The 14,897-nt window shown below is 39.2% G+C and overlaps 1 protein-coding gene across 3 annotated transcripts; it reads right to left on the minus strand.

The window, feature by feature from the left end:
* Positions 1-3,945: 3,945 nt before the first annotated feature.
* abcg4a (ATP-binding cassette, sub-family G (WHITE), member 4a) lies at positions 3,946-14,536 on the minus strand. 3 transcript variants are annotated; one of them, XM_040150869.1, is made up of 15 exons: positions 14,308-14,536; positions 8,878-8,995; positions 8,588-8,720; positions 8,458-8,508; positions 7,694-7,839; positions 7,462-7,585; positions 7,149-7,263; positions 6,959-7,072; positions 5,770-5,771; positions 5,233-5,331; positions 4,973-5,141; positions 4,785-4,885; positions 4,540-4,698; positions 4,332-4,450; positions 3,946-4,171 (listed from the first exon to the last, which is right to left on the minus strand). In XM_040150869.1, the coding sequence occupies exons 1-15, from the start codon at positions 14,534-14,536 to the stop codon at positions 3,946-3,948; spliced, it is 1,905 nt and encodes a 634-aa protein (XP_040006803.1). The 3 variants fall into 3 exon arrangements, with proteins under 3 accessions (XP_040006803.1, XP_040006802.1, XP_040006801.1); XM_040150868.1 differs by lacking the exon at positions 5,770-5,771 and having other exon boundaries at positions 6,939-7,072; XM_040150867.1 differs by lacking the exon at positions 5,770-5,771 and having other exon boundaries at positions 5,233-5,338; positions 6,934-7,072.
* Between the last annotated feature and the right edge of the window lie 361 nt (positions 14,537-14,897).

Here is a 14,897-nt window from a genome sequence, read left to right on the forward strand (position 1 = left end):
CCTTTGTTGAAATGCCTCTAATGTGACATTAAGACTAAAACCAGTGTCTCATGGTACATTTACTTGAAGAGTGAACAAAAAGTGGTTATGTTTAAAAAATTTTACATTTCACACAACCACATCTTTCAAGAATTAATCCTTGAAAAACTTGGGTACTGCAAAGTATGGACAAACTGTCATCGACAGAGTGTTCTGTGCTCTTACTGTACTTGTAAGTGTGGGATATCTGATTGAACAAACAACAAATAACCAGATATATATTAACTTTGCTAATGTTGCTACGTGAACTAATGACAGCCAATGCTTGAGCCAATCATCTCACTGAGCAAGGGTAAAGGTTATAAATAATCTTTATTGTAATCCTCAGAACAGCGTTCAGTGTACAGAACTTGGATTTTTTTAATTGAGACACCATGGACCAAACTGTAAATTTTTAACAAATTATATCACACAAAAAATAAAAAGAACAATCTGTGTTAAACCGCCTTCCATTCGACTACTAATTTTCAATTAAATGTAGCTTTCTGTAGGGATCGCCTGCATATTATTATTTATCATGCATGATATGGTGCCCTAAAGTCAGGTGGCCTATTATGACAAACCATTGAAATAGTGACATGATAAATAAAAGTGTCAGAGTGTGATTTAAACATACACTCATCCGCTGCATCCCGCACAATCACTTCCCTGACCCTCTTAATACTGTTTACATGGGATTACTATTAATTAGGATTAAATTATTTAGTTTCTGGATCTGGATCATATCAGTCAATAATGATTACTTGTCTGACCTGGGGACACTGGAAAACAAATCCTAATAAACACAACAGTTTTAGGAGGATCAAGAATCCAAAAATCAGGAAAGTCTGCTGGGATTTTGAATGACTACAAACGTGGATGTATTTTCAGAGCTCTTTCTTTGGTCAGAGAATTAGTGAGAACATTGTACTATATATTCTCACTGAGAAGTGAACCCACTATATTTCACATCATGAAGCAGAGGAAGGATGATTTGTTTTCTTCTTTGGTACCACAGGCCTTTAGAACTAAGGCCGACTTTCCCAGACTGGTTAATGACTCCAACACTGCTAATTATCCCTGCTTTGTTCCTGGGTTGAAGCTGTTTCTTTTCTGCAGTTAGGTTTCTTTTTTTACAAAGTCATACCTGCAGGTCTTCTTCTGACTCATGACTTTTGAAACATTTTGATGAAGATTAAAACACATACCTGCTTTGTTGGCAGTAAAAACTAACTTTATGCAATATTTTTCCCATGCTACAAATTTCCCTGCACTAACTTGAGAACCAATTATCTTGATAGGGTCTGACATTAAAATTGCAGCATCTGCCCAGTGTCTTTAACTTATCCAGCACCCATCTAGAGTACCTTTTACTATTATTATACTGCTTTTTGCTTTTAATCATTAGAGTATCATTTAGTGAAAATGTCCATCAAGTCAGCCTCTTTTACTGAACAGAAGCAACAATGAAAAAACTAAAATGAAAAGATGAAAATTGGTCTCATAGAGTTAAACACCTTTGGGTGGTTATTGCACATAATAAAACAAGTAGGAACAAAAAGACTGGAATCAAGTTCTTAACAAAAAAGATATAAATAACTCCTGATGCCACAGCAGTTGGAGGTATGACAATGAAACATCAAAATGTTGACTATTGCTATTAATGACAGAATCCAAACCTCAGCTGCTGCAACCGTGTCTCTGCGCAGAACCCAGGCTGCTGAACAGTGAAGCAGATCAGTGATTACTGATTACTGATCTGCCCTCTGATCCAGCTCCTTCCCAAATCTCTTTAGCTACATGACGATACGTTTCGTTGACTGTTATTTTTGCCATCTTCCATCTGGCACATCTCACACTCTTCGACATTACCTTCACACTCCTCATTGTTTCTTTTTTATTTTTATCTACGCCAGTGACGCACATTTGATTCCAGACATTCTAAAAATGTTCAGCAGAAAGCAGAGGATTTGCATATCCTCAAACATGGCAGGATACATACATTTGGATGAGGAAATGAAATCATTATGCGACTCTCTGAAATTTATAATTTCATGAATTTCATTCCTAAAGTGAACATGCAACATTCAGTTGCTGTTTTCCCATTATACTTACAAGCAGCAATCGTCACATAGATATATAAGAAACAAAATTAAATACAAATAAATAAAAAAAATAAACATACATTGAAAAGTGCAAATGTACATTTGTTTACAGCTCGACATATTCACTGTACAATCATTGATTATATACTCACATTATTTTATGCATTATAATAAGGATTACTAAGTAGCATAGTTGGAGTAAGAAATATTTCATAGCAAGTCTATTGGAAAATATTTGCATTGCCCTGTGACAAGGAGAGGCTGTTCTAAACATTGCTAGGGGTGAATGTGTGTGTTTTCTTGTGTGTTTGTGTGTGTGTGTGTGTGTATTTCTCTGTGCAGATGTACCCGTGTGTGTGTGTGTGTGTGTGTGTGTGTGTGTGTGTGTGTGTGTGTGTGTGTGTGTGTGTGTGTGTGTGCGAGCGCGCGTGTGTGTGTTTGTGAAAACCAGCATGTACGCTGACATAAGGTGTAGGTGCAAACAATGAAGCAGAGGAAACTCAAATCATTCTAATTCAGAGGCACAAAAACTGCCCAGCCAGCATTTCAAGTATCTAGCATTGTTTTGGACAACACACATCTTTCAGACATCAGCGAAGCAAAAAGAGAAGCGAGAAAAAAGGATATTTCCTTTCATAGCTCAGGGAGGAGGCAGCTAAAAAGTCAGATGAGTGGAAACAAGCAGTTCAAAGAATTGTGTCAAAAGAGCGACACTGATTAGACAAACATCACACTCTCTAACCATAAGACAGGCTATTGCGCTTCATCTAAAACGACATTCTCTCTGTGCAACCAGTAAGATTAAGAAAGCACTCTGCATCAGGCTGGAAACAGCAGTCATGCTTGCTTTCACAATTTGCTCCCAGTTCATCAACTGCTTCCTCGGTTATGGGAGAAACAAACGTGTTATAATGAGGGAGCAACACCTGGTTGCAGGATGTCTCGATATCAGTCTTTGTATAAGACACATTGCTGGACATTTTTGCGAACATATAATCCACGTCTAAACGTTCTACCACAGTCAATGGTAGGGCAGAAGGCTTGTGAAAATGATCCTCACTGGAAATGGAAAGTCATCCACTGGCAGTCGGTTTGTTAAGGTTGTTTTCCATAAAGAAAAGACATCGTGTTCATTGTCATGGTAAGGATGCCTGATAAGATGATCGTACAGGTGAGAAAAAAGCCACACAAAAGTGTTCTGGCACTGAAAGTTACCTCTTTTCCTGATGGCAATAAGACAGTATCCATTTTGAAATCTTCTGATGTGCACCTTTGGTTACCTTTTTAGGCATTGGCTTTGGAAGCTACATGTTACTAGACACTCCCGTACCAAGATGGGTACAATGGCTCCCCATAAACCCGGAGGCTTTAGTTTAGTATTCACACGGCACTTTTCTGGTGTGGCCAAATAAGTATAAATCCAAATTTCTCAGTTCAATGAAACATGCTTTCTGCTACTTTGTTGAGTATTCCGTTTATGTATGGTGCAGATACACAATATTATGGGAAGGTGATGGTGATCTGAGAAATACTTTTACCTGGAGGACAGCTAATGATGGGTAGGGGGTAGAACACCATACTTTAGAGTCTAAACTTTCCTTTTCTTTAATAACAAACGTTTGTAAAGATAATATTATACTGTACAGTTTGGGTAATGGTGCAGCAAAGGTTTTGGATGACTGTATGTGCTGGAATTGTGTATGTCTTTGTACATGTATGTATGTGAAGTAGAAACAGAGAAAGAGTGACTACATGTTTTCTTACTATCTCACACTGCCAGGATATGAGCGTCTGAATCCATCAGTGGTTGCCTCTGGAAGTCTTACCGCTCTGACTTAACTTTGTAGCGTAGGACCAGGTAAGTAGCCAGTCTGAGGACCAGGAAGAAAACCCCCAGCACCATGAAGTCCACATAGAGCTTTGCATCCTCCACATCCAGCAGCTGCAGGACCTCTTCAGGCTTTTGGAACTTACACACCAAGTCTGGACATTCCAGCTCCGACCGGTTCATCCCATAGATAGAGAGTATCACCCCTTCAAAACCATACCTGAGAGTGGACATTTTTGACAGAGCCTCATGAACCCAGGCACATTTAAAGATAATAATTTCAGATCATAGAAAGCCTCAACACAAAGACCACTGGCCTAAAGTTGAAAATGCTAGTAAAACTCTTAGAAATTGTAACTGCATAAAGTAGTTGACAGTACCTGACATAGGAGACATAAGAGCTCCACTGCAGGTATTTGGGAATGGTGTCAAAATTGACAAAGAAGCCAGAGAAGAGGAGCACAGGTATAGCTGTGACTGGACCCACAAAGGTTGCCACCTGTGGAACAAATAAGCAGTATTCGTTGAAAAGACCTGCTCAACAAAATATCTTGTAAGCAGATACTCACGGTGTGCAGGTGCACCTACCTGCAGAGATGTTGATGCAGCCCCTATAAGCAGACCCAGGGATTGAGCTACCAGAGCTGTGGATGTGGACAAGGCCATGAAAAGTAGGTAGCGACCTGCCTCTGGTGGCTGTTCAGTCATCCAGTACACTATACTACAGTACATGATTGGACAAATCACCTGTGAAAGAGATTTTCAGTGTCATTAATTTAAATTATAGTCAATACATGTCCAAACCACTGAGTATCAAATCACTGAAACATTACCTGGAACGGTATGTCAGCCACTGTTTTGGCCAAGTAATAGGCCTTCAGGCTGTACCAGTAGTTGAGATGTTCCCTTACAAACACAGACATCTCCAGAGGAACTATGGAACAACAGCAGCGTTAAAATATTTTCAACTTCCACCAGAAAAACAACATACCAAATCAGTGGTAGAGACTTAGCATCTTACAGGTTAGGACAGTGGGCATCAGGGCAGCAAACATGAGGAACAGCATTGAGAAAAAGAGGAAACCAGTGTTGTTGAAGACTTTGCTGGCATCATTTCCAATTTTGAGATAAAGCAGGCCAATCAGAACTCCAATACACAGATGGGACATGACCCTGAGGTGGGTCAGCACCTTGAAAAGAAAAACACCCTTAAGTGATATCAAGAATCAATTTAGCTTTGTTTTTCCTGAGTAGGAATAATTTGTAGAATAATTCTTTTACCGTGTCCCTGCATATTGTAATGAAAGTTCTTTTGAAGAGGATGCAGAACTGTGTGAATGAACTGGTGGCAAAGCTATGTTTCTCAAGGGTTCCCGTGTCCTGTTGAAAAAAACAGTGAGAGCAAAGAATCAGTTATGTAGTACACACAGATACAAGGAATTATCCCCTTGTCATTCTCCAAATTAAATCTTTAATTGGACTAAACAGTAAGGGAATGCAAATATATTTTATTGGATGTTTTAATGTGTGTATTTGTATGTCATGCAAGATATTTTTGTGTGTTATTTGAGTTTGTGTATTAGGTACAGTATCAGTCCTAGGAGAAAGTGACTCAAAATGTCTGTAATTGATGCTGAAGACACAGTTCAATTTAATTTCTTCTCAGAAAGTTAGGTGAGAAAAATGATACCATTCCCATGTTTGTTACATATGAAGTGACAGCAAGCAGACAGTTAGCTTAACTTAGTTTAGCTTAGCACAAAGACTGGAAACAGCTAGCCTGCCTCTGTGTGAAGGCAACAAAATCCACCTAACAACACCTCTATAACTCACTAATTAACAGGTTTATATCTTGTTTGTTTAATACGTACAAAAACGTAAGTAAGCCAACCGGTTGTTGGCTGTAGCTTTATATTTAAAGGACAATTATCAGGGTGGTATCAATCATCTCATCTCTCCACATATTTCCCAAAATATCACACTATTCTTACACAATGTGCCAAAATGTTAGTTCAGACATGCATTTTGTCCATAATTTCATTAACAAACACAGAATGCACACCGTGTCTGCGCCAGACTAAGTGATGAACGATTGCAGGTACTTCAACTGGAAGCTGAGAAGTTAATGCAGAATGTTACTATGGTTCAATAACATCTATACAATATTTGTACATGTTAAATCATGTAATCAAAGAAGATGAAAGTTTGGAGGCAATGGCCAGAAAAAGAGGATGAAGATGCAATCACTGTATGTAAGAATAGAAAAGATCTCTCTATCTGTTGTAAAGGTTACTGCTTGATGCCTCCACAGAAAAGTCCAAAAGAAGTTGCAAAGGGAAACAATGAAAATCAATAAACTGATCAAATGTTAAAAGGAGTGGAGGGCCGAAACTGCATTATGTATAGTATAGGAATAATGGTATAATAGAGTGCTCTAAGTGGTTTACTTTTACAGTTTTAGCATTTAGCTGATGCTCTTATCAAAAGTAATTTATGAGACTGAGAAAGAAGTGAGAGTGAGTGTTAGCGGAGAGAGGCTGAGGAGAAAGATCGATGGAGTGAAGGAACAGTTTGGGGGAATAATTAGTAATAATATTTTGTTCCAATGTAACACAACTTGCTGGATATTGATTTTTTTATTGGCTGTGTCCTTTTTTAGGTTCAAATTTTGGTCAAAATGGACACAACTGACACCACTTTACTATTATTTGTTTAATGAGGGGGACAATTATCATTTCTATCACACTTTGGCAGTGTAGATTTGAAATATTTTGCCTGCATCTTTCATGTAAACGAGTACATCACTTATTATGAATGCAGTAAATCCTTCAGAAACCACTAAAGGGAACTGATGAAATCTTATGCAATTTCCTGTAATCATACTATTTTTGAGATCAGTAAAGGTGTTTTACGGTTGTTTAGCTTTGACCTCTGTAAATACAAAGCATAATGGTGTGGTGCTAGGTGAGGGGGTTAGTATAACTTACACTGTGACACTGTGAAGGACAGGAAGAGTCACTTTTGGAGTTCTTCTTGCCCTCCTCGGAGCAAAGTCCACCCTGGACAGCCTCAAACAGCACCGGATTTAGGTCTCCATACTCCCCTGAAGCCACCTCAATGACTGGGAACAGAGAGGACAAGCTAGTAAGAACAAACACATTGACAAGCACAAACATGCAGGGAGATGTTCGACTTACTGAAATCGGCAGGATTGTGATACGTCGGGCAGTGGAGGCCCAGGTTCTTCAGATAAGGGATAAGGTAAGGTACTGTGCCCTTGTATATGCACTGACCCTGACTGAGGATGTACAGCTGGTGGAGGGGGAGCACAGGTACAGAGTAATGAACATAGTTTCCGAAACACTGACTCCCTGAAGAATATATGTACAACTGACAAAACAACATGCCTTTCAGCTGGATAAAATGAATCATGCAAACCTGTGTTTTCCTGGTCGGAGCAGCAACCAATGTAAAGCTAGACGTGTTGAGCACTATAATCACTCAAATTACCTTATCAAACATCTCAAAGAGCTTGGCGCTGGGCTGGTGAATGGTGCAGATGATTGTCCGACCTCCCTGAGCCAGAGACTTCATGAGGGAAACGACCTGGAAGCAGGACGAACTGTCCAGACCACTGGGATGGGAAACAAGGTGAGACAGAAAACCAGAGAGACGTATGCACTATTTAGTCAGGATTCATGTTGAGACTACTTAGATTCAGATTAGGTGAGTGATATCCTACCTGGTGGGTTCATCAAAGAACATGACAGGAGGATTGTTGACCAGCTCGAGGGCAATGGCCAGTCTTTTACACTGACCCCCAGAAAGAGAGTTGGTGCGTGTCTGAGCACACTCCAGAAGACCCAGAGCAGTCAGGATCTCATCCACCTTAGACACAAATAGAGATGAATTTCGGTACATGATGGAGTATATTTCTGACAACAGGAGTGGGTGATATGGATACAATCTTCTATGATGGTATATGTTACCTTATATTGCAATATTGTTATAGTCTTTGACCTAATGTAGAAGGAACTGACTGCAGACAAGATGGCAGCCACTATTGTCATCCGTATACAATGTTCTACATTTTTTTTCGCAGCAGTGTCTGCTTTCTTCTAGTGGAAGAATTTGTTAAGTAGAAGTTAAACTTTTATTACTTTAAACCAGTTTATTTCTGTGAACCAAACCATTAAATGCTCCCATGTTAAAATGTAGCTTTGGTTAGCTGTAATATTCCTGGCTGGAAGTCACATGACTTCCTGTATATGGATGACTGTTGTTGAAGATTGTTGCCATCTTGTCTGCAGCCAGCTTCCCTTGTGGGGTTGGGGGATTTCTGCCTGATCTGTGTTTTGACCTAATCCTGTAAATTACATTCCTGAAAAATCAAGGCACATCACTACATTGATTTAAAATCATATATATATATATATATATGTATATATATATATATATATATATATATATATATATATATAATGCAATCGATATATTCATACTTACAAGTTCCTTTTTGACCTGTATGCTCTCATTCAGTTTCAGATTGGCAGAAACCTGAAAGTAAGACAGAAGTCAACATATTGATTAGAAGGGTTAAATGAGGTGTAGGGAGTTTTTCTTTTATTGACCTCACCATCATGGCCTCCCTCGTAGTAAGGTGTGGCAGCAGCATGTCATCCTGCATGATGTAGCAGGACATCTTCCTGAAGGTCCTAAGGTCCCTTGGTCGGCCATTTACCAAGATCTGGCCCTTCATGCCAGTCTCCCTGTTTCCGCACAGAAAACAGAATATTATTGCAGCCATTTTCTAAGCACTAGATTAAATCGAAAGTATTATCTTGTAAAAATTATGTAAGAGAATATAAGGTGGTCAGGGATCTGCACAAACCCCCTACAATTTACAGCTCCCCCATTCAATCTTACCTGTACCCTGCCAGAATATTCATCAGAGTGGATTTCCCAGCTCCAGAAGGCCCCATGATGCCAATCAGCTCTCTGCTGTTGAATCTTCCTGACAAACACTTGAGGAGGGCTTTGTAACCTGAAGAAAAGAAGAAAATGCTCAGTTATTTATGTTGAGGTAATTGGACATTTTACTTTTACTACTTAAGTTTACATATATTTTTAAACCATATTATTAGGATATCTAAATGTTTGGAAAATAGACATGAATGATTGACTGGTAAAAATCATGAACTCTAAATAATTTCTTTATATTTAATATTCTAGCCCTTTTACATGACACACATTTCGGTTACACTGTTGACAACATATTTCTAAAGTGTAATTTGAACATCAACGACTAATAATATTCAATAACAGTAAATAAAATGCACTGCATAAAGTACAGTAAAAAGCAAGGTTAGGGACCATGGAAAAATATATGCACAAAAACAAAACAGCAAGGGCAAAAAGTGAGATTTCAAGAGTTTATTTGCAAGATTCAATATAAGAGCTAAGGATAATTTCAAGGTTAATTTGACTGTTGTTTATCTGACAAACAGATGGTTAAAAGTAAGCTTCTAAATGTATGTTGTACACAGGTCAACAGGTCAGCTATTGTTAGATAAAATTATATTTTTATATATTTTTATATACTATTTTCTTCCCTACGTTTTTAGCGTACTCGTGGAAAATTAATTGTAGAAAAGCCAGGTATAAAAGCAAGACGAGGACTGATGTTTGCTCTTGACAAGAATGATAACTGGAAATTTCTGCTGACACAAAAGTATTTTACATTCTGTATTCAGTTTGCCTTTACAATGTGGTAATTTCATAGCCAAGGTCCATCTGCATGGTCAGTTATAAGTCTGCACCTGTTCACCGCCTGACAGCCTTAGCCAGGAACAGTGTGAACTCAATTCACGGATTCTGAAATTGTTTCTATGGCTGATTATGCAGATAGCAAGCCTAATTTCACTCCAGCAGAGCTACTTAATCCGAATATCATAAATGGTCAAGCCAGTGTGTTGTCACATATATAAATATCATTATTAGCAGGCTACTCTGACTATTATAATCACAATTGACTATTTTAAAAAGTACTAGAAATACTGGAAATGGGAAGTTAGACAAAGATTTGTAAGCTGTTATCAATATCTGGAGAAAAGAAAAAATTCAAGATGATGTTGGATGTGAAGAATGAAAAAGTAAAATCCAGAAGATTTTACAGCACTTAAAGAGATGTGTGCGGCCTAACAGTGCTGTGAAAAAAAGAAAAAGAAAAGAAAAAAAACAACATTGCAGAGAGATTTAAGATCATGACACTCTCAGTGGCGCCAACAGAAAAACCACAGGTATTACTTCTGTGCAGCGGTTTTAAAAATGGTTAGTGATGTGGCCTGCTAATGAAGATGACTAGTTTTTTCAGCTCAGTAGAAATAGTAAAAAAAAAAAACCCAAACCTAACAGTTTCACGACTGTCAGATTCTGAAAGCTTCCAGATATGGAAAGTTAAAATAAAAGGGCTGTTAAGTATCCTCCCTTGTTTTCACCCGTCTCCTTTGCCCCACCCATCTCTTCAGTGCCTGCAGTCACACTTCTTCCTGTCTCAAACCGAGTGAGTAAGGTCTCAGCAGAGCTTCCAGCCCTCCTAAAACCCTCGCTCTATGAGTCAAGTAGCCTAATGGCAGTGCCCTCTCCTCCCTCGCAGTGTTATTACATCAGACAGCTCCACTCAGACAGCAGAGCAACCTACTGTCAGTGAAGCAGCCCTGCTCTGGCATGTGGTGCATACTGATGATCTAACCCAGTGTTGGAGGTCTTGCATAGTAATGGTCTAATCTGTGTGATGCTGCAGGCACATCCTGATCACCCAGTATGTAAGTCACCTCACTGTCCACTCTTGATACCACAAAGACACACAGATTTAACAGCATGTGACAGTATATTCAAGAGTTTCCAGCCTGATCTCATAGGTAATCTCAAAGTAATTCTTAGACAAATTATTATGATTGAGGTGGGATCATCACATGCCTCAAATTGGAGCGCATGACATAAATGAAAACTCAATTATCACACAAGGAATATAATATTTCCATAAACCAGTATGATCTGGCTTAATCAATGTCTTTTTCTTTAGTACAATCTTATCTTAATTTTCTAATTTCATTCTAATCTCACACAAAACACAAACTCTGATGAATATGCTCTTTGATTAAATTTGCTTGGATGCACTGAGAAGATGAGTACCTCTTTTACATTTGCATATTCTGTATTTATCTCATTTGATTAACCTTAATGTAACATACACAGCTAGGCAGTGATCATAACGTTGGATGAAAAAATGCATTTCAACACAACAAAATAATAACTTTATATAAAAGGCTGTCGTGCACATTATAGATAAAATATGTGTTTAACCGACTACTCCACTGACTTTTATAACATTGTTGTTAACATTGTTTTAGGACTGCATTGAGATATCGTCTTTTTAATTCTATGCATTCTTCTGTCAAAACCTGCCACCTACATTACCCACAATGCAACTTGACCGCCAACAGTCCAGTTGGAGATTCAGATGTGTTATGCTAGTAGCAACTAATGTACCATTGATCTGCTAGCCTCAAGGAGAACTGACCTGCATGCTACAGAGGTCTGGTGAGCTCACTTCTTTCTAACGCCGCGCCCCCAGATTTTTTTCATTTTCATACTTGTAGCCTTCAGTCCCAAATCACGCTGTCTCAAGTGACATCACTTGAGGCAGTTAATCAAAATTTGTGCAGCTTCCTTTGCAGCCACAAAAGGCTTTATCCAACTTTTTTCACTTATACAGCAGTACTCGCCAACACCTGTTAACAGACTTTGGTGTGTAACGCCAGTGGAGTTCTAAGCTATTTAAACTATATACAACTGCATTAATCAACCCAGTTCCAGCAAATTTGACCAATTATGGTAAAGTGGAAGCAGCTTTAAAGAAAGAAACAAGTTTATTAAACTATATGGGACATTATTAAATAAATTTGTCCAAGCTATGAAATTGTGTGCAGAGAAAATGGAAATGAGGGAAAGAAAGAACCTAAATGAAGCAATAAGATCTGCTTGATAGCCTTGATAAACTCACATTGACCTGTCATGAGGATTTAGAAGATAACATACTCAGACTCTGCATAAATTGCTACCATTCTTTATATGACAAACATATAACGTGTCACTTTGACTTCTGTTTTACCCTTGTTTGAACATACAGTCTACAACATAACAGGATGAATAAAAAAGCAAACACAAGACTACATCACATCACTGTGAGCTCCATGTACAGACTTTCTTTTCAAATCTGATTAAACCTAATCATACATTTTCATACCCATTCTGCAAGAAAATGAGAAAATGTTAGTGGTGAAGCAACATGGATTACTTTGCCTCACAGTCATAAATTTGAGTTATTATGTGCATGGTTATGCATTTTAAGAAAAACAGCACGGTCTAGGAAGCACGGAGCATGCAAAGTATAAGCTGTGACTTTATCTCTGTAAGATGACAACACTCCTTTTCCTCCTAATAAACTCAAATCATCAACGCAGGTGCAGACAAGCAATTGCAGTAAAAGACAAAATGCAGAGCAGAAATCACCTTGAGGCATGTAAACATTTTCCTGCTCTCCCTCCCCTCCTGCCATTCCTGTTTCGTTGCTGGACTAGTTTTCTACCAGATATCTCCCTCGGGAGGAGAATACCCTCAACATGAAAGCAGTTCGCAGCCATTCATCCCAACAGGGATGAATGGCTGCCCTTGCCAAGAAGATCCTGTAATACAAATGCAGACCGAGGGCAGCCCATGCATCACCTAACCTTCCTGAGCCCTTTTACGATAAAAGGAACAACTGTACATTTACTGCATTTACAGTATCTCCCCGTTGGAATAAGACATAGTCCCTCTTAGTAATCGCTTCCTGTTGGTCGCAGACATTTTAAGAAATGACTCATAAGTAGTGTGTCAGTGGCTCAAAGACCAGAGCACATTAAATTGCAAATGACATCACGGATTTTAAGGCTCACAGTTTGTGCTGCACATCATCCTTTTTCTCCTCTTTCCTTCCTACCTGCTGTATAATTACATATAGCATAATTCAGCAAAATAAAGTGAAATGATGTATTTCATCCACAGAAAAATAATCACAGCAGCACACAGCAGAACAATAGATCTACATGATTACAACTGTTTTGCAGTTTTGATCAGGGGGACAGGGACTACAGATAATCAGCTCTAAGCTTAGCTTGTTAAGGGAGAAAAAAAACACCAGCAAGCCCCTCAGAATGAACTATTAACTAACCAAGCATGTGTAAAATACAAGCAACACACTGATCATAAAGTTAAGTGTGGCTTGTAATTTTATGTGATTGGTAGAGGTAATTGCATTGGCAGAAAGGGGTTTAGGGCGAATGACAGGAGGTACAAAATGGCAAGCAAGCCTCTTTGTGAAAGACACCACTGAAATAGTAAAAAGCTGAGACACTTCCTATTCCACAGCCTGATGAGCTGAGGCAGGCATCCCGTAGAGATGATACAAACAAAAGCAGAAACCACGGGATGATTTTGATGGGACTACTAAAGAAAAAGCATGTGCATCAGTGCCCGAACAAGATTCCCCTGGTGTTCCTCTTTCCAGCCATGATCCTCCTCATGAATACCCTCCATACATTCAGGTTTCACAGGGAACAACAAACACTCCTGTGCTAGGCTTTCATAATGCACATCAATATTACACAAGACCGAAAATAAAACAAGATGACCTGCAATGCATCATGTAGGGCCTCTCCTAAGGATACCACTTGGAGAATGTAAATGAAGTTTTCCTCTGAAGTCCCCCATCCCCACCCGGCTAAATACACAGAGCGTAACAAGAGCAGCTAAACATAATAGTTTACAGAGGGTGGTTTAGTTGACCAACATAGATGACCAAAGGTTGGAGGCTCATTATTAATAAGGGGGGTGAGTATAAATGCTCTCCATATTTCATGAGGAGATCAATCATGGGCCTGACTTGCTGCCACCGCCTACCGTCAGACAACACAGGGAAAAGAGAGGCAAGCAGTGTGCAAACCTGCAAGCGTAAATTATTTACTATGTCTAAACTCTGCTGAGCGAAGCAAAGCCTACAGGAACACTGGCTGCTACAACATGGTGGAACTCTGCAAGTCTGTGTGTGTTAGATCTGGGCTGGACTGCATGTTTCAGAACAACAGAGCAGGTCAAGAGCGACAGTACAACACTGGGGAAAAAATATTTTTCTTAAATATCATGAAGGCTTTTAAACTCCTCCTTTGAAATTCCTGCACTCCAGATATTGATCATCATGGGTGGTGCTTGCTTGCAAATCCATCATGGTTACAATGCGAGCTGGGCTTGCAGTACCTCTCCTCCTCCACCACGGACCCTCGCGGATGGTGTAGGAGAGCTCATTGAACTCCAGGTCCACAGCGGAGCGGCGTGGGAGGTGGGAGAAACGCTGAGCCTCAGTGATGTGGTTCTCCACCTTCTTCAGGTGGGTGAGCAGCGGCGCCTCCTGAGGTGCCCCGCCGTGGAGTTTGGTCTCCTCCATGGGGATGCTGACCGAGCCCTGCTCCAGTGTCTTCTCAGCCATACTGAAAGGCTGCAAAGGAGGACAGGCTTGTCAGTTTTTAAACTGTTCATCTCCACTCTCCTGCTTCAGAGGAAAATGTTTCATTCTTTTTCATCAACCCTGCTTCATATATCTACATTTTCATATATGGAGAACCTCCAATACAATTTCTCACCTGAAAAATCAATTTAACCAATTTCTTCAAAGATCTGAAACTTCCCAAGCATTAACACAGTTTCAAGTATATTTTCATTTGGAAATTTGTAACATATGGAAATGCAACAGAATGGTTAATTAGGCTTCAATTAATTATTTTTCAAAAAAGATAAACTATGACATTTGCAAAGAGGTATGTCTGACTGAGAGGGTTCTCGTGTTAAGT

This window comes from Xiphias gladius, chromosome 17 (assembly GCF_016859285.1).
Source record: "Xiphias gladius isolate SHS-SW01 ecotype Sanya breed wild chromosome 17, ASM1685928v1, whole genome shotgun sequence".
NCBI lineage: Eukaryota > Metazoa > Chordata > Actinopteri > Istiophoriformes > Xiphiidae > Xiphias > Xiphias gladius.